This window comes from Gracilinanus agilis, chromosome 1 (assembly GCF_016433145.1).
Source record: "Gracilinanus agilis isolate LMUSP501 chromosome 1, AgileGrace, whole genome shotgun sequence".
NCBI classification, from domain to species: Eukaryota; Metazoa; Chordata; class Mammalia; order Didelphimorphia; family Didelphidae; genus Gracilinanus; species Gracilinanus agilis.
The window spans coordinates 626,367,654-626,387,187 of record NC_058130.1 but is presented as its reverse complement, the minus strand read 5'-3'; the positions used below and the strand labels follow the sequence as shown (position 1 = coordinate 626,387,187).

Genomic DNA, 19,534 nt, shown 5'->3' with positions numbered 1-19,534 from the left:
TATTTAAAATGGGGCAATATTCATTGATCTTTTTTTTTTTTTATACTTTTAAACCTTTAACTTCTGTGTGTTAGTTCCTTGGTGGAAGAGTGGTAAGGGTAGGCAATGGGGGTCAAGTGACTTGCCCAAGGTCACACAGCTGGGAAGTGTCTGAGGCCAGATTTGAACCTAGGACCTCCCATCTCTAGGCCTGGCTCTCAATCCACTGAGCTACCCAGCTGCCCCTCATTGATCTTTTTTTAAAGGCAATTAGGTAGTACAGTGGCTAGAGGACTGGATCTGGAGTCAGGAAGATCTGAGTTCAAATTCAGCTTCAGATACTTTCTAGCTATATGATTCTGAGCAAATCACTTAACCTCTGCTTGACTCAGTTTCCTCATCTGTAAAAAAGGGAAAATAATAGCAACCACGTTCCCTGATTGTTGTGAGGATCAAATGAAATGACATATTCAAAGCAATTTGTAAAGATTAAAGTGCTATAGAAATGTTGTTATTCACTTTTCACACAAATAAAATTAGATCTAAATAATTGGAAAAACATTAATTGCTCATTGGTAGGTTGAACTAATATAATAAAAATGACAATCCTACCTAAATTAAATTACTTATTCATTGCCATACCAAACTATCAAAAATATTTTATAGCATTTTATAAAACTAGAAAAAATAATAACCAAATTCATCTGGAAGAACAAAAGGTCAAGAATATAAAGGGAACTAATGGAAAAAAATGTGATGGACAGTAGCCTAGCAGTACCAGATCTTAAATTGTTAAAGCAGTGGTCATCAAAACAATCTGTTACTGTCTAAGGAATTGAAGGATGGATCAATGGAATAGGTGAGGGGTAAATGACCTCAGCAATCTACAGTTTAGTAAACACAAAGATCCCAGCTTTGGGAATAAGAACTCACTATTCATCAAAAACTGCTGGGAAATTTGGAAAACAGTATAGACAAAATTAGGTTTAGATCACTATCTCATACCTTATACCAAGATAAGGTCAAAATGGGTATATACTTTAAACATAAAGAGTGATATTATGAGTACATTTGGGGAATATAGAATAATTTACCTATCATATCTAAAAAAAGGAAGAATTTAAGACCAAACAAGAGAGAGAAAACATTATGAGATGTAAAATGAATTATTTTGATTTAGATTCACTTGGTTTTAGTAGTTAACCACACACAGAGTTTTTAATGCTTCAAAGATCTGTGATTTTGTAAAGGTGTACACTTCCTCTACCAATGTGTATGGCAATCCTTCCTTGAAGCAGTAGCTTTCTAGTTTTTCTATAATACTGAACTCTTTGCCTTTTAATATATGAAACAAAGATTATATTGTTGTTGTGTCCCCCAAATTCTCTTTCACTTCTTACCTATCTAATCTATGACTAAAAGGCCTTCGTCATAGTTTGGTTTTCATTTTTTCTATATTTAGTCATCTATTTTAGCAGAAAGAATAACTCTCATCATTCTTATGAAATCTCAGCTCAACCAAATGTTGAAATTTGACTCAGCCAAGAGAATATGATCATATCAGCCCATGTCCCAAAGACCAAACAGCTATTTTTTGGAAGGAGATTTGGCAACATTAAAAAAAATCCATCACATTCTAAGCAAGTCATTGAAGTCATCAGAATGATCACAAACATATTGCAATTAGAGTTCTGGTTTCCTAACAAGTCTTTAAATGATTGTAATTTTTTCTTCTTAAGCATTTTTCTCCAAGAAGCATATGTCATTGCATTTTTCTTTGTGGTGAACCTTCTTAAGAAGTTTCTGCTTATTCTCAAAGAATGACTCAGAGCAACTAGCCCCAGTATTTTGACAAGTTTCTCTCTCGGGCATGTATAGAAGAAACTTTCTGAAAGGCTAGATGTTAGAAGGAAGTTACCTGCAAATGCCCAGGCTGTCCCCTATCACTACTAAATCCATGTTTTCATAGGATCATACAATTAGATCTAGGGGGACTTCAGAGCCCACTGAGAAACCAAGTCTCTCCTTTTATAGATGAGGAAGTTGAGGTCTAGAGACATTAAGTGACTTGCTTAGGGTTACACGGCTAGTTAAGTATCTGAGGTAGGATTTTAGCCCAGACTTTGCAGAAATTCAGAATCATATCTTAATAATGGCACCAAGCACTTTGCCTTACCCCAACTAGCCATGTCCATAATTAATTTGAGTGGTGAAATGGAGTATTATGAAAATATTAAAATATAACATCTCTGGTTTATAGATAACTCCAAAATTCCCATCCTTTCTGGATTCCTTTCAGAGTCCACTATACTCACATCACTTGTATGCTTAACATATCCTATAATATACAGCCTAAAGTGAAAGGAAGGAGATCAAGTATTCCTGATTAGAGATGCCCACCTGTAGTCATTACTTCAAATGCCTCCCTTTAGCCCTCTTTAGTTTTTGGAGAGGGATCAGAGGGAATTCATAAACCACTGGCACCTGTAGCACCTTCAGGAGAGGAATAAGAGAGTGGTAGGTATCTACCTCCATCTCAAGATCACAAACTAGAAATAAGGAAAAGTAGGGAGGGTACCTCTAGCCAGATGGGATTTATAATAGGGTTGTCCTAGAAACATGGGATTTTCTTTCTCCTCATAGCTTTCATCCTATCTCTGTTCCAGGACAGGAATCTCTCCCACATTTCTGATTTTCAGTTTTTCATTCACATAGCAGAAGCATCTCTTGTTGCAGCCAGCAATAGCAGTTGCTGCCATCACAGTCACAGACCTATCTCCTTCTTTTTTACCTAGTAGAAGCCCAGCAGTGTATAAGCAAGAGCATCAGCCATTTCTCCAGTTACTGGCATGACAGCCAGGAAGTATGATGCTCAGGGTCAATAGAAGGAGAAGTCAACCCTGGATCTTCAGGCTGTTGAAACATTGGAATCACGTTTTTTGAGATCCCAGGTAAAAGGGGAAAGGCATTCACCCTTTTATGAGTCAGGAACATCATCAAGAAGCACTTTAAAGGTGCCAGTCTCTTTCTCACTAAATCATGTCACTATAGGCTCAGGGATAAATGAAAATTCAAAGCAAAAGAGAAAGGCCTAGGAAATACATTAATCTAGCCCAGAATGGCCAAGATTGTCCACTACTAATTCAGTTCCACTGGAATTTGGCGAGTGAACACTTACTCTAATGCCACTTTGCTATCCCTGTCCACTATCATTCTATAAATCTTCACATCAAAACTTTAAGGAACAATTGCCTACATTTAATGCTTTCATATTTTTAATTCTCATCCATTCTCAACACCTAGAAAACTCTGACTTCACCCCTTTGCTGAAACTGCTCTCTCAAACAATACTAATAAATTTTTGTTCAGTTGTTTCAGTCAAGACCAACTCTTCATGATCCCATTTGGGGTTTTCTTGGCAGAGATATTGGAGTAGCTTGCCGTTTCTTTCTGCAGCTCATTTTATAGTTGAGAAAACCAAGGCAAAAAGAGTTAAGAGACTTGTCCAGGGTGATAATAACTAGTAAGTGTCTGAAACTAGATTTGAACTTGGGAAGATGAGTCTTCCTGATTCCAAGTCCAGTGCTCTATCCTCTGTGTCCCCTGGCTGAACTGCTCAGTCTGATGGTCTTTTCTCTATCTTTACCCTCTTGGACCTCTATAGGTTTTGAGGGTGACCACCAATAGCTCTTGGTTAGTCTCTTTCCTTGGCTTTTCAGAGAATGCTTTCTCCTTCCTATCTGACCACTCCTGCTCCTTCACTTTTCCTGCTCCCTTTGATGATGTGTCTCCCAGTTTTCTGTGTTAGGTTTCTTCTTTCCTAAGCTCTCTCTCTTGTGGATCTCATTAGCTCTCATGGTTTCAATCAATAATAACCGAGTCCTGCTAAGTACAAAAGATGAATACCGTGAAATGATCTCATCTTCAAATTTGTACTATGCAAAGTTATAACTATATCAGTATTGCAATTGGTTCTAGCTCAATGGAAACACACAGTGAAAAGTCAAATAATGTGACCAATTCAGGGGATCCGAAGCACTTCATACATTTTTGGGCCAAGTTGTTAGTTTCAGAAATTTGTTTGTTTGTATTAAGCTGACAATATTTTGATCCAGACCCATCTCAAAGTCTTATACCATCAAAAGAGGAAATTGAATGGTAGCTTCCTTTTTTCTATAGGAATAAATTTGATACTAATCCCCAGCGAGACAATAAGATGCTAACTGGATGCAATTATTTAAAATATGAAACAATATTTTATAGGCATATAAAACACTTGGTTTTGAGATCTCACTTCAAATCTCATCTCTACCACATGAGCAAGTCATTTGCCCTGAAAAGGAGGTTGGACCAGGTGATTTCTTAAGTCCTGTATTAGGAGAATAAATGAGCAGTACTTAGGATGTTTGTTGACAGCAAAGGCATATCCATGTTCTTCCACTAAAGTATCTGCTCCAGTATCTCACTGTAGTGTACCAAGGTAGTCATGTCTAAGGGATAAGCCACTTATTAGCTATCTACTATGTGCTAGATGCTTTTGCTAAGTGAAGGGGAAACAAAAAGATGCAAAAGATAATCCTTGCCCTCCAGGAACTCACATTCTAATGAGAGGTAACCACAAGCAAACAATTATGTACAAACAAGTTATATACAGACTAAGGAGGAAATAACCTGAGAGGGAAGAACTAAGAGGGTTTGGGAAAGGCTTCCTATAGAAGGGAGCATGTAAGCAGGGATTTGAAGGAAGTCAGGGAAGCTGAGTGGGATGGGGATGGAAGTATTCCAGGCCTGGGGGACAGAGAAAATGCCCAGAACTGAGAGATGGAAGAGTTTTCTTCATGGAGGCCATAGGAATTGGATCAAAAAAAGACATGCCAGACACTCCCCAAATGATAAATGGTTAAAGGAAATGAAGAGACAATTTTCAGACCAAGAAATTAAAGCTATCTATAGTCACACGAAAAAAAAACTGCTCTAAATCACTATTGATTAGAAAATGCAAATTAAAACAGCTCTGAGGTACTTTTTCATTCCTACCAGATTGGTTGAGAGAAAAGAAAAATGATAAATGTTGGAGGGAATGTGGGAAAATTGAGACACCAATGCTATGTTCAAAGGATTATAAATTTATACGTACTCTGCCCCAGCAATACCACGGCAACTTGGTATCCCAAAGAAACATAAAAATAAATAAAAAGGAAAAGGACCTATTTGTACAAAAAATATTTATAGCAGTTCTTTCTTGTAGTGGCGAAGAATTGGAAATTGAGAGGATGCCTATCAATCGGGGAATGGCTGAATAAGTGGTATATGACTGTAATGATGTACCTGATAATTTTAGAAAATCTTGGAAAAACTTAAATAATGTGATGCAAAATGAAGTTAGCAGAAACAGGAGAACACTGTGCACAGTTAAAAGTAATACTGTATGATGATCAATTGTGAATGACTTAGTTCTTCTCAGCAATAGAATGATCCAAGACTCATGCTTTTGAAAAATGCTAGCCACCTCCAGAGAAAGAACTGATGGAATCTGAATGCAGATCAGCACATATTATTTTTCACTTCATTTTTTTTTGTGTGTGTGGCTTTTTTTTTTTTTTGGTCTCTATTTTCTTTCACAACATGATTAATAGGGTTTGCACGATTGTACATATATAACCTATATCAAATTGCTTGCCTTTAAAGGAGAGGGAAGGAGAAAGGGAGGGAGGAAAATAATTTGAAACTCAGAATAAAAAAAATGTTAAAAATTGTTTTTACATGTAATTGGAAAAAATTAAGTATTATTCAAAAAATAAAATGAAAACGAGTCTTAAAAAAGAGTACATATTGGGGAGTAAGGCTTACGAGGACTGGAAAGATGGGAAGAGTAGTTAATTTATAGTTTGAATATCAGAAATATAATTTTATATTTGATCCTAGAGATAACAGAGAATCACTGGAGTTGTTGAGTTGGGGATGGCCCCGATTCAGGAGTCTATACTAGGGAAACACAAACTCTGAAAGGTCCTCATGAAAGAGAAAGGTTTTGAGTATCAGTCTAGGGATGGATGGCCTTTAGGATAATATATCTAGGTCTAAAAGTTACCTTTGAGGCCACCTAGCCATTTTGCAGATGAAGAAATTAAGGCTCATGGAAGTTAAATGACTTCTCCAAGGTCACATAAGTAGTAAGAGTCGGAGTCAGGATGTGAATTCCAGATCCCTTGGCTTGAGGGCTCGGGTGCTTTTCCCCTGTGCTGAGGACCAGGCTAGTAAGCATCAGAGGTAGGAATCAAATTTAGATCTTTCTGGCTCTAAGTCCAAGTCCCGTACGCTATCTACTGTGCCATCTAGCTGTATTCTAAAAAGTCTGTCTCCATGTAAGGAATGCTTGCATTAAAGCCTGGATTCTGATCCACACTTAAGTTGTGACTCTGAGCAAAGTCACAAATTCTCAGTGTTTTGAGTCACACACCCCATTTGTAAATTGCAGAAGGGTGTCCCATGGCATTGGTTAAGGTAGTTTCCTCCCTCTGGAGTTCTGCAGACCAACAAAATTAACCACAGGTCTAATTAAAGCAAAAAACAAAAAACTACTAAGTTAAAAAGGAACTTCCATCTTGAATTTATGGTGGGATGGCCACATTTCCAAAAGACAGATCCTTGAAATACTGAAGTATTTTTGTTCTATCACTTGGCCTGGAGTCAGGAAAATCCAAATTTAAATCAGACCTCAGATATTACTAGGGACAGAGTCACTTATCCTTTATTAGTTTCCATTTCTTCAACTGTAAAATGCCACTAAAACAGCACCCATCTCCTAGGGCTGTTGTGGGAATAAAATGAGATAATTACAGCACTTAGCTCAGTGGCTGGCACATAGCAAGTGCTACATAGGTGTTAGCTTTTATTACTGTTATTGCTTTTGATAAACATAGATGCTTTTTGAAACCTTAATGCTCTTTAGGCAATTAATAAATACTTTACAAAGCTGGCAATTGTAGAAATGACTTATATCAGAAAAAACAATATCATACAACATTTTTCATAAACAAGTATAACTACAAGTATAATGACTCTATCCTTAAAACAATATCAATTTACAAAATATGACATATTAAGTTATTTACTACATTGAAAGTTTTCCACTTATATTCATAAAAAATACTTCAATGTCCTATGGGTTGAAACCAGAAATAATTAATATTTACTTTAAAAAAGATCTTGGTGTTGCATCTCACTCATGATATTGTTTGTAATTCAAGTTGTCACTGAAGCATAAGAGAGGAAAAAAAAAGTCCTTTCATAAATTAATTTTCCCTCCTAGTAAGCCAATACTTAAAAGCTTTTGTTTTGGAATAAATTTAAAGATGGTGTTCTAGAAATTATAGATACTTCTGGGTAAGGCTGAAGACCCAATTGTCTGTTATCTTTTAATTTCTGTACTATAATTTTGGCAAACTCTTCTCCTTGAATGTCAGAGGTATCCAACATTTGTCTGACTTTTGATGTCCTTGTAGGTTTGGTGCTAATAAGTTCATAGTCTTCCTTCATAAGCAAATCCTTAGACAGAAGGGCATCCAGGCATTGGTTGAGGCAAGCTTCAGTCATCTGATGAACAATATCTTCCCTTTTGCTTTGGATCCACTGCTGGGCAACATCATTTCCCTGACTCTCTGATGGGAGGTATAATGGGAAAAAAATACAAATGACAGATGTGAGTTTTATAGTAGAGTTTCTTTACCTTTTTCTTGCAGAAATCCTATCAGTCTTCTGTTTAAAAATACTGTAGCGGTTTACTAATACCTGTAAACTAAGGTTTAAATTCATTAAGCTGGTGGTATTTGAGACAGGAAAAAGGCAGAGTGGGGAGACAGTGTGTATGTGAGCAGCAACAAGGACTGGAACTTGTAAAGGAGGAGAGATTCGAGTATAAGACTGGAAAGATGGGATTAGCAAGGCTGCAAAGTGCTTTAAAAGACAAGGATTTGGAGGGAACAGAGAGACCCTGGAATTTACTGAGTATGACTATGGCACGGCCAGGCTTCCATTTTAGGAAATGCTTGTGGCTGCTGATTAGAGGATGGACTGGAGCAGGGAGAGATGGGAAGCTGGGGTTTTCAGGCTTATTCATACACCTCTACTCCAGGAAATCCAATTATTCACTATTCCCACACATATTCTGCACTTTCCCACATTTGTGCCTTTTAGAATTTTTTTCACATTTTTTCCCTACTACATTGAAAACATTACTACACATTGAAAAGCTACACATTCTTTAAAATCTAGATCAAATGCTATCTCTTCCTGGAAGCTTTCCTTGTTTCTCTTAGTCAATAATAACCTTTTTCCTCCCCAAAACCACCTGGCACTTCATTTGTACCTTTCATGCACATAGCATGTATTTATATGACAGTTATTACACTTCAAGTTTTGTGAAGGCAAGAACAGTGACAGTTCTAAACTTTGAATGATTCTTAGAATTGTAACATTTAGCATATAAACTTTGAACCTTTTTTAGAACTGCAACATATAAACTTTGAACCTTCCTTAGAACTGGTAATATATATACTCTGAATCTTTCTTAGAACTTTGAGTGATTCTTAGAACTTTAATATATAAACTTTGAATCTTCCTTAGAACTATAACATATAAACTTTGAATCTTTCTTAGAACTGTAACACATAAACCTTGAATGATTCTTAGAATTGTAACATTTAACATATAAACTTTAACCTTCCTTAAAATTGGTAACATATACACTTTGACTGATTCTTAGAAATTTAATATATAAACTTTTAATCTTCCTTAGAATTGTGACATATAAACTTTGAATCTTCCTTAGAACTATGACTTATTTAAACTTTGTATTTTCCTTAGTGCTTAGCATTTTGTTCTACAACTATTGGCAACTGATAAAAGATCACCTGAATTGTACTATCAAATATATAATAAATAGTAAAAACTTGGTCTTAGAATATTTCCTAGCAATGTGACCCTAGGCAAGTCACTTTTTTTCCTGCCCATATTTCCTTCTTTGCAAAATGGAGATAACAATATTACCTTCCTCTCAGGGCTATGTGGCTCAAATGAGATAATATTTGTAAAACATTTGGAAACCCTTTAAGTGCTTTATAAATACTAATTTTATCATCATCATGATGATGGAATTAGAGACAAGACAGTCAAGCTTACTATGAGAAACACTTATTGATTGTTCATATAACATGTTATATATATTGTTCATATAATAATATCATTAAAATTTTTTACCTGAGTTTCCTTCAAGTGTGAGTGGATGTATTGAAGAACAAGTTGCCTTGTGGTTGCAAAACTTATCCCTTTGGACTGAAGAAATATTATCATTCCAGCTGTGACTTGCTGGAAAATGAGGAAGGGTTGAATGCTCTTGATTTTGTCCTATAAGGCAGAAAGTTTCCATTAGTAGTTATATATCTTCATGAGAAGAACACTAATAACAGGGTTGGGAAAGTCTTCTTGGAGCAGGTAGAGACTCACTATGCCTTGAATTTAAAATTTGATTAGGTAGGAAGCAGTCTCTTATGAAATGATGATGAATATCTACTTTTGCTGCTTAGAGAGAAGGCATCTAATATTGGCCATAGAAAAAAGAATGTTGTATTTTTTGGCAGCTCATTACTGATGTGTTCATATAGCAGTCTGACAGGAAAAAGGGGGGAGGTAGACCATTTTCTCCAGATATCATGGAAAGTCTCCTAAAATCTGTCAAACTTGACAACTAATAGGAACTTCAGATGATTCACATTCAGACAACACTGAAGGAACCCATCGAGCTCCTCTAGAGATTATGAAAGCCTTGGCAAGAAACTAAAGACCAAGAGGTATTTTCATAGTAGTGATAGTGGTGGTGGTGGTAGTAGTAGTAGTAATAATAGTGATGGTAGAAGAAGTGATAGTGGTTAATAGATGTAGTGGTGGTGGTAGTAGAGCAGCAGTAGTAACAGTAATTTTGGTGGTCGTTGTAGTAGTGGTGGTAGTAGTAATAGTCATGTTGTAGTAGCAGTAGTATGAAGAAAAGAAAAAGGTAGCTATGATAACAGCTGGTTAATAAAATGGTATTTCAGAAGGAGGTTTGGATACAAGAATAGTGGACCGTGGGCCAATTTGACCTACTATTATCCAATTAGCAATGGTCAAAGATGAAATGTTTTTAATATGGGCCATGAAGAATGTATTTGCCTTTAGTCTTTGGGATCTGATCAAAAGAATTTTAACCTGAAAATCAAAGAGAAAGGAGATCTAGTTAAAGAATAGCAACTCCTATTTTGTTTTCATTTTTTTTATTCCAAGGAGAAAGATGTTTGGTCTGGAAATGATTGAATAAAAATAGGAAGTCCCCATGTAAAATAAACCCCCTTATTAGTGTAACAGTTTGAGAATGTGATTGCTAATAATAGTAATAATAATATTTATATGGAATTATGAGAGTCACAATGCACTTTACATGTTTGCTTGTAATCTTTTTAAAAAATTATGGCGCATGGGAAAGATGTTGTGGGACTGGGTAGGTCAACATTTTCTTGACTTTCAGAAAGGAGAAAGTACATTCTTTAAATTATTGGTGTATGAGGTTGACTTCAATTCCTGACAAAATTGCAAAACATATGATTAAAGGGAAAGTTTATGAGAACTTAGGGAAGTGGTGACTTTGAGTCAGCTTGGTTTGCTAGATTAATCTCATTTCCTTTTTCGTCAGAATCAACAGACCAGTGGTGAATGCTGTAGCTTTAGTCTCCCTGTGTTTCGGTAAAGTATCTGAAAAAGTATCTTATGATGATCATTGTACACAAGATGTGGACTCTAAGACAGGACATTTAGGTGCACTTGAAACTGGTTAAAAAATCAGACCCAAAGAATGGTGATCCACACGTTGATTGATGTCAGCTTGGATAGAGGTCATCAGTGGAGAACATGAGATGGAGTTCTTCACAACTTTGTAAATCAATACAAGGCTGGGGTAGGAATTGTCTAATCCACTGGATATGAGATAAGACCTCAAAAGGTCTCAACAGGTCAGAGCAGGGTTTCTTAACCTGGAATCTGTGAACTTTCAAAATGTTTTTGTTGATAACTTTATTTCAATGCAATTTGTTTCCAAAGGAAACCTTCCAGGAACCAAAAAAGTTTTAGAACCCCTGGGCAAGAATGAGGGACTGAATTTAATAAAGTGAATATAGTAGGAATAAATATAAAGTCCTACACTTGAGTTAAAAAGTATAGGAAAAGATAAATATGGCAAAACAACAGTTTATGTGAAAGAAAACATGAGTCTTTTAATAGAATTCATGCTCCGTATAAACCAACTGCATTATATGGCAAAGGTATAACTTCATTCCAGGCCTCATTATTAGAAGTATAATGTCCATAAAAAATAAAAGTCAAAGTCAAAGTTGTATATTACATCTGGAGTATTTTGTTCAGTTCCGGGTGACATATTTTAGGAAGGCCATCTATATCCTAGAGCAATGGTTTCAAACAAACAGAAAGAGAAATATAAAATGAATATCAGGATCCTTGTTGGTTGTATATTGACTTAGACAATCACATAACACTAGGTATGTTCTATTGTATTTTTATCTATTCTGTTAAATACTTCCCACACTTGAGAGTGTTGTTGGAGTGCAGTAGGGTATCTGACACTGCTGAGCCAGAGAACATCCAGATAGGAGCAATGAAGAGAATGACCATATGATATGAGGATCTGAAGAGCCACCCAAGGAAAAGGATGAGAATTATTTTGATTGACCCTCATAGAGGAATCAGTAGAGAGGGATATCTTAGCTTAACATAAGGAAAAACTTCCTCACCATTAGAGTTTTCTAAAAGAGTAATGGAGTGCCTTCAAACATGGTGAATTTCTCTTCATTAGAAATCTTTGAAAGGTGGCTGGATGATATAGAAGGGGATGTTGGGGACGCTGTATGTAGAAGGTGGTCCTTGTCCTCTCTCCTCATTTCTCACTTTCTCTCTCTCTTTCCCTCTTACATACAAACACACACACAAAACACTATTCTTCAGCAGTCCTAATTTGTGGTAGTGTAGAAAAAGCATTGGTATCAGAAGACTTTGGGGTTTCACACTTGGCTTTGCCATTACTGGATTAGTGATCTTGGGCTACCTATTATTCGTCCTTTGATTTTGAAGAGGACCAAAGACATCATGATGTTGGGGTAAAACAGTGGAGGTTGGGTAATGTCTTGATGTGTGCACAAGTCATTTTTATTCTCTTCCAGAGTCATCGAAGTCTAGCAGTCAAGTCAAAGTCAGGATGGCTGGCAGTGGCTCAGGAGGCAGCAGATGACCTTGGCCTCTTCGATTCTGAGTGAGCTCGAAGTGTTCTGCAGGGATGTTCAATTCTTTGGTCACCATCTTGGCCACTGAAATGAACTATTCTCATCCACCCATTCCACTGATGGATGTCTTCCCTTACTTGGGGAGGGTTTATGGGGCCATGGCCACTGGGCACTCTACAGCTTCTCAGAGACTCAGGGGAGAGGTGATAGGTGGGCACTGGAGGTGAATGAGCAGCCCCCAGCCAGGCATGCCAAGCCCTCTCACCAGCAGTGCTAGTCCACCCTGAACAATTTTTAGTGACCATGAATTAGTTACTTAGCTTCTCTCTGCCTCACCTACCTCTTTATGAATGAGGAATTATTTGACTTCACTGCCTACATCACAAGGTTTCTATTAGGATTAAACAGGATGATTTGAATCAAGGTGGTTTGAAATAAAAATATTTCATCGATATCTCCAGGATTTCGTGGAATAAAAGATCACTCCTTATATTTGTACAGATTGAACCCCATCCTGTCCTCACATGATTCTAATCCTGTCCTCCCAAATATTTTAATATCCTAAAGGATTCCCCTAATGTCTGTCTAAGAAGTTGAGGATGTTATTAATGTTTCAAACCTGTTATTTCATTGGTATTGGGAACTTCCTATGAGGAAATTTCTTTTACCAATGTATCTGAGGAACTATTTCCCAACTTACTGTTTTAGGGAGTTTCCTTGGGGCATTAAAGATGGGAAATGACTTTCCCAGAGCAAAAACTCCAACACGTATCATGAGTAAAAGGAACCAAGGTCCTCCTGGCTCTGAGGCTAGCTCTCTGTCCACTACTCCATGCTGTATCTCATCATCTTCATCATCATTAATAACCAATATTGCAATGGATTTTGAATATCCATAAAATATAGGCACTATATAAATGATAGCTGCTTCCTAGCAATGTTGAATTTTAAGAGGAAACAAGGAAAGCTTGAAATTAATACTGTGTGACAAGCTTACACACCAGAAGAAAAGAAGTTGTCTTGAGGGGTTGATATGGACCTTGCTATTCCAGGATCACTATGTAAAGTCAACGGAGTTCTACATGATTCCTAAAATGAGGAAAAGACAAAACAAATAATATTATTTTTTCAAAGCTATTTAACATCATAATGCAATAAAAAATAAATAGTAAGGGTACATGGAGAGTCAAATAAAAAATTAATTGGAAATTAAATAATATGATTTTCTAAAATTGGTTAAAGAACAAATCATAGAAACAATTAATAATTTCACAGAAGAAAATTTCAATGATGAGACATCCTATAAAAATCTATGGGATACAGCCAAAGCAGTACTCAGGGGGAAATTTATATCCTTGAGTGTATATATTAACAAATTAGGGAAGGCAGAGGTCAATGAACTGGGCATGCTAATTAAAAAACTAGAAAGCGAACAAATTAAAAATAATTCCCAGATGAAAACTAAATTAGAGATCCTAAAAATTAAAGGATAAATTAATAAAATTGAAAGTAAAAGAACTATTGAATTAATAAATAAGACTAAAAGCTGGTACTTTGAAAAAACAAATAAAATAGACAAAAGTATTGGTCAATCTAATAAAAAAGAAAAGAAGAAAACCAAATTAACAATATCAAAGATGAAAAGGGAGATCTGACCTCTAATGAGGAGGAAATTAAGGCAATCATTAAAAACTATTTTTGCCCAATTATATGGAAATAAATATGGCAATATAGGTGACATGGATGAATATTTATAAAAATATAAATTGCCTAGATTAACAGAAGAAATAGAATACTTAAATGACCCCATATCAGAAAAAGAAATTGATCTAAGTTATTTAACAGCATGACTCCTAAAGGATAAGAAGCCTGAAGTTTGCTTTTCAAGTGAAAAATAATTGAAGTCCTACTATTTACCTCTTTTTTTGTTCTGGACCTGGGGTGCCAACTATATACTGAACTCAAAATGGAGAAGCTTCCTTCACCAGAAGATATTAGCAATTCCTCTGTAACTTTTAGTCTTGGATGGGCAGTGTGCCAGTGACTAGGGGACTGGCTTTGACATCAGGTAGACCTGAATTCAAGACCTGTCTCTAACCTATACTAGTCATATGGTTAGGTTATTTAAAATAAAGAAGAATAGGACCTTTCTGTATAAAAAATTTTATATCAACCATTTTTGTGGTAACAATATTCACCATTAGAGAATGGCTGAACAAGGTATTATTATTATTTTTAAAAATTATATTTAAAAATTATCTTCTGTCCTAAAATCAATATGAAGTATTGGATCCAAGTCAGAAGAGTAGTAAGGGTGAGACCAGTGATTCCCAAAGTGGGCGCTACCGCCCCCTGGTGGGTGCTGCAGTGATCCAAGGGAGCAGTGATGGCCACAGGTGCATTTATCATTCCTATTAATTGCTATTAAAATTTAAAAAATTAATTTCCAGGGGTGCCAAGTAATGTTTTTTCTGGAAAGGGGGCGGTAGGCCAAAAAAGTTTGGGAACCACTGGGTTAGACAATTGGGGTTAAGTGACTTGTCCAGGGTCATACAGCCAGGGAGTGTCCACCTAGCTGACCCAGGCTGAACAAATTATTGCATAAATGTAATAAATTATTATTGTTCCCTACAAAATTATGAAGGAGGTAATTTCAGAGAAACTAGGAAGACTTGCATGAAATGATGCACGGGGAAGTGAAATGGAATCAGACCAGTTTATACAGTATTTCCAACAACACTGCAAGAACAGACTTTGAAATTCTGGAGAACTTGGATCAACTATGATCATAAAGGATGGAAGATGAAGCTAACTACCTCTTAACAGAGAGGAGGTGGTCAACCGAGGGTGCAGAATCAGACACAGAATTATGGACAGGATCAATGTGGGAATAAATTTTGCCTGATTATGAATATTTGTTAAAAAGAGTTTTTCTCTATTTCTTTTTTCAGTCTGTGGGGAAGAGAATATATATGCCTGTTAAAAAAAGTCATAAAAGAATTTATAGAAAGATAATCAATAAAATATGTTTTTCTGAAAGCCAAAGTAATAAAATTAAAATTAGTTATGGGTTCACTGATTAAAAAAAAAAAACAAGCCAACAACCCTTACCATCTTCCATCTTAGAATTAACACTGTGTATTGGTTCCAAGGCAGAACAGTGGCTAAGGGCTAGGCAATAGGGATCAAGTGACTTGTCCAGGGTCACCCAGCTAGGAAGTGTCTGAGACCAGATCTGAAACTAAGATCTCTCATTTCTAAGCTCCACTTTTATTCTTTATCTCAAAACTAAGTGACTTCCTCCAGTCTCTCTTTCTTTACCCCAGTCTAGGATGAAGAGATGGCCACTTTCCTTGCTAAGACTAATTTCTATCTGTACCCTTAATTTCAGCTGTTTCTCAAATAATTCCCTTACTCTTTACTTTGGTCTCCACTGGCAAGTTCCCTGCCACTTACAAACAAACTCAAGACTCCTTATCCTTTTTTTTTTAAAAAAAGAAACAATAACAATAAAACTACTCACTGGACCCCTACCAAGATACTAGCCTGCATTGTATCTCCTTATCTGTCTTCCCTCTCTGCCTCGCTTTCCTCTCCCCTCAATCACTTTTTCAATCCCTGAGATGCCTAACCACTTTTATTTCTTTGGAGAAAGAAGAAAAAGAAAGAAAAGAAAATACAATTGCATTTTAAATTTGATCCCTAGGACTATTGGTGGATTTGGCTCATGAGATGTTATAATCAGAGGCAGATGGAATAATAAATCAAGGCAGACGTGTAAGCAGTAGTTGCTGCTAATATGTATCTATAAATAAATAATTAGATAGTTAATTACCTATCTATCTAATTATTCACAATAATTAGATAGATATAGATATATCCACACACAAAAGTATGTGTATTAATGTATATATGCATGCAGATACACATAATATAGTATATAGATATATATTGTTCTGTCTCTGATTTAATTTCTCATGAGCCAATTATACTTATAAACATGTGTACATGCAAATACATACCTAAATACCTATAAATATCGTATTTGTGCATATTTGTTTCCTATGAACTCCCCCATTAGACCGTGAGCTTTTTGAGAGCAGGGACTGGTTTTTGGTCCCTCCAGAGCTTATCATAGCACCTGGCATGGAGCAAATATTTTAATAAATGGTAAATCTATACAAATGTCTCTATCTGGATCTGTGTGTGTGTATGTACTTCTAGAGCCCCGGATTTCTCTCCTATATTCTAATCCCGTACAGCCAAGTGCCTTTTGGACATTTTGAACTGGATGCCCTGTAGGAATCTCCAGCTCCCAAGGCCCCAAACAGAATTCATTCTCCCCTCCAAAGTCATTTCTCTTCTTCTCTGCCCCCTTTTGGTTCCCTCTCCCAGTCACCTTGGATGGTAACCATCCTCAGCCCTTCCTTCACCCTTGCCCCACCTCTTCCGTCTGGGCCATCGAGTCTCCCTGCCCATCTCTTGCATCTTCCCCATCTTCCCATTCATCCTCCTTAAGGCCCTTCTCCTGTCCCTCCTGCACCATCACTTCCTAACTGGGTTTCCTGCTTTATCTTTCCCCCCTTGAATCCATCCACTGCACCACTGCCCAAAGACTAGCTCTAAAGCACAACAGCTGCTCCTTATAGAGATTTATGGTTTACAAAGCATTTTATAAAGCATTTGATCCTCTTAACCATCCTGAGAGCTGGGTGCTATTGTCACCTCCCTTTTCTTCTTGAGGAAACTGAGGTAGGCAGGGGTTAAGTGATCCTCTCAGGGTCACACAGCTCCTAAGTGTCTGAGGCTTGGCTTTCTATCCCCTCAGCCACCTTGCTGGCCCAGAGAGGCTTCCTTTGGAAGAAAGGCCTGTGGTGGAGACTTGCAGGAAGCTAGGAAAAGTCAGTAAGCAGATATAAGGAAAGATGTGCAAGCATGGGGATCGGCTGGTGGAAAATGTCCAGATCTGGGAGATGGAATGTCCTGTCTGAGAAATAGCAAGTAGGCTAGTGTCACTGTGGTGTGGCTATGTGGAGGAGTATGGGGTCCTTCCTTCTGTTCATTTCTGGGCCCAGGCCACTGTCCATCTGCAGTGTCTGTCTGCCCAAGATACTAAATCCATCAAACAACACACTGCAGTCTAGACCACTGTGGATGTCAGACTCAAACAAAAGTCAGAGCTACTACATAAGGATTCTTGTGGCTTTCACACTGTCTTTGAAAACCACATATTAGCATTATTTTAAAAAATTAATTTATTTTTAAATTTATTTATGTAATTAAAAATTAATATAATATAAAGACTATATTTATTATTATTATATAATATAAAATTTATGCAAATATTTATCTTGTAAAATAGTTTCTAGTTACATTTTTTCACCATATATATATATGCATATATATATGTATATTTTTTAAACCCTTACCTTCCATCTTGGAGTTAATACTGTGTATTGGCTCCAAGGCAGAAGAGTGGTAAGGGCTAGGCAATGGGGGTTAAGTGACTTGCCCAGGGTCACACAGCTGGGAAGTGTCTGAGGTCAGATTTGAACCTAGGACCTCCCATCTCTAGGCCTGGCTCTCAATACACTGAGCTACCCAACTTCCCCTTTTCTCCTTATATTTTAATGAAATCTCAACTCTAGGCCATGGATTTGACACTTTTGGTATAGATAATGAGATTTTTTCAACCATTTGTTGTTTTATTTTGTGTGTGTGTGTGTGTGTGTGTGTGTGTGTGTGTGTGTGTGTGTAGTCAAATCAAATTTTTCTGAGCAATTATGGTTCTCATTTGCTCTGTGATATTCTGGAGCTGATGCACTCAACACAATGTTGCCTACAAGCTGGAACTCCTGGAGGCCCTTAAGATTTGTAGGAAATCCCCCTTCCATTTAGATCCCCTACTGAACATTCTCTGTGTTGGAACACTTTTGTCAAGGTCTCTTTGTTTTATCTCCTGCTTAATGTTAATAATCTGAGAGGTTTTAAATAGCTCTCTGCTGTTACATTTTTAGCATCTTTTATGATTTTAATATATGCAAGGGAGACAATTTGTTGGAGAGAAATCTTTTAGGTGTCATTGTGTTTTATCAAATTAAAATTTTTTTTCTAGACAACAAATCATTATCGCTAGGGGATTTTGTATTCATGGCACTATTAAGTCAATTTCTTAGAATGATAATACTCCTTGGCGTCTAGCAGAAAGACATTTACACTCTTCTAGATATTCCAGCAAAATAAGGAGATAACCGTAAATTCACTTTCTGAATAAAAGTCATTCTGTTTTTGCATCCCAGCTAAAGGAAAAGTAAAGCAAAGTAAAAACAATAGACGGAAACAAGGTGTTAGCACAGAAGCATCACTGATTTTGTAGTCTGAAGAGCCTAAATGTCATATAGGTTCTGCCACTGGTTAGCTCTAAGACCTGGGACAATTCAAGTCAACTCTTTTAGACTTAGTTTCCTTACTTGTAAAATGGCAGCAATAGACTATGGCTTTTTAGGTACCTTTCAGACCTGAGAATTTATAAAATAGTATTTTACCTCCTGTGGCCCATTATTTACAGGTATGTTGAGAGGATACTCCATCGTTTTCTTGGAACACAGGGGAAAGATTTTCATATTATTCTATAATTGAAAAGAACAAATTTGTACTTTTAGAGATGACTATGAAATTACAGAAAGATAAAGTCTATTTGAAACCTAAATTCAATTTACAGTACAATTGCATTTTATGCAAACTTAATACATGCTAGTTCTGGTATATAAGGCTAGCAATTGAAAAAAAAAGCAAGCAGAAAAATATGTAAAATAAAAAAATTAATTATGTGCTAAATCCATGCAATTTTCCCAAGAGGCATAAAGTCTCACAGTTTGCCCAATCATGCTCATTCTTACTCTGAGAAGTGTTAGTGTGAGTGATTACATTGTTTTGCACCAAAAATTAGCACCAGCACCAGTCTTTGTCCAAGTTCTCATTTGCTGTGTCTGTATTAGAGTAAGTAGTGCTTCTTTTCGTTTCATTAATGTTCTATAGTCATTAATAATGGCCCCAAAGTACAAGAACAGTGATGCTGGTAGCTCTGGTACGCCTGAGAAAAGTTGTAAAATACTTAGGTATGCTCATAGAAGAAATATTTTTTAAGGACTGGGGTTCACTACTTATTATATGTGATATTCAATTTACTCCAAGCATTCTGAAACATACTGTCATGTAAAACGAGATCCTACTTG

General features: G+C 36.5%; 1 protein-coding gene across 1 annotated transcript in view; it reads right to left on the bottom strand.

Moving 5' to 3' along the window:
• Positions 1-6,720: 6,720 nt before the first annotated feature.
• RIPK2 (receptor interacting serine/threonine kinase 2) overlaps positions 6,721-19,534 on the bottom strand; it is a 47,267-nt gene continuing 34,453 nt past the window's right edge. The window contains exons 7-10 of the mRNA XM_044683830.1: positions 18,845-18,908; positions 13,301-13,388; positions 9,238-9,384; positions 6,721-7,640 (exon numbers count right to left, since the gene is read on the bottom strand). Of these exons, the coding sequence (XP_044539765.1) occupies positions 7,303-7,640; positions 9,238-9,384; positions 13,301-13,388; positions 18,845-18,908 (637 nt within the window). The 3' untranslated portion in view covers positions 6,721-7,302. The remainder of the gene's footprint in view (positions 7,641-9,237; positions 9,385-13,300; positions 13,389-18,844; positions 18,909-19,534) is intronic.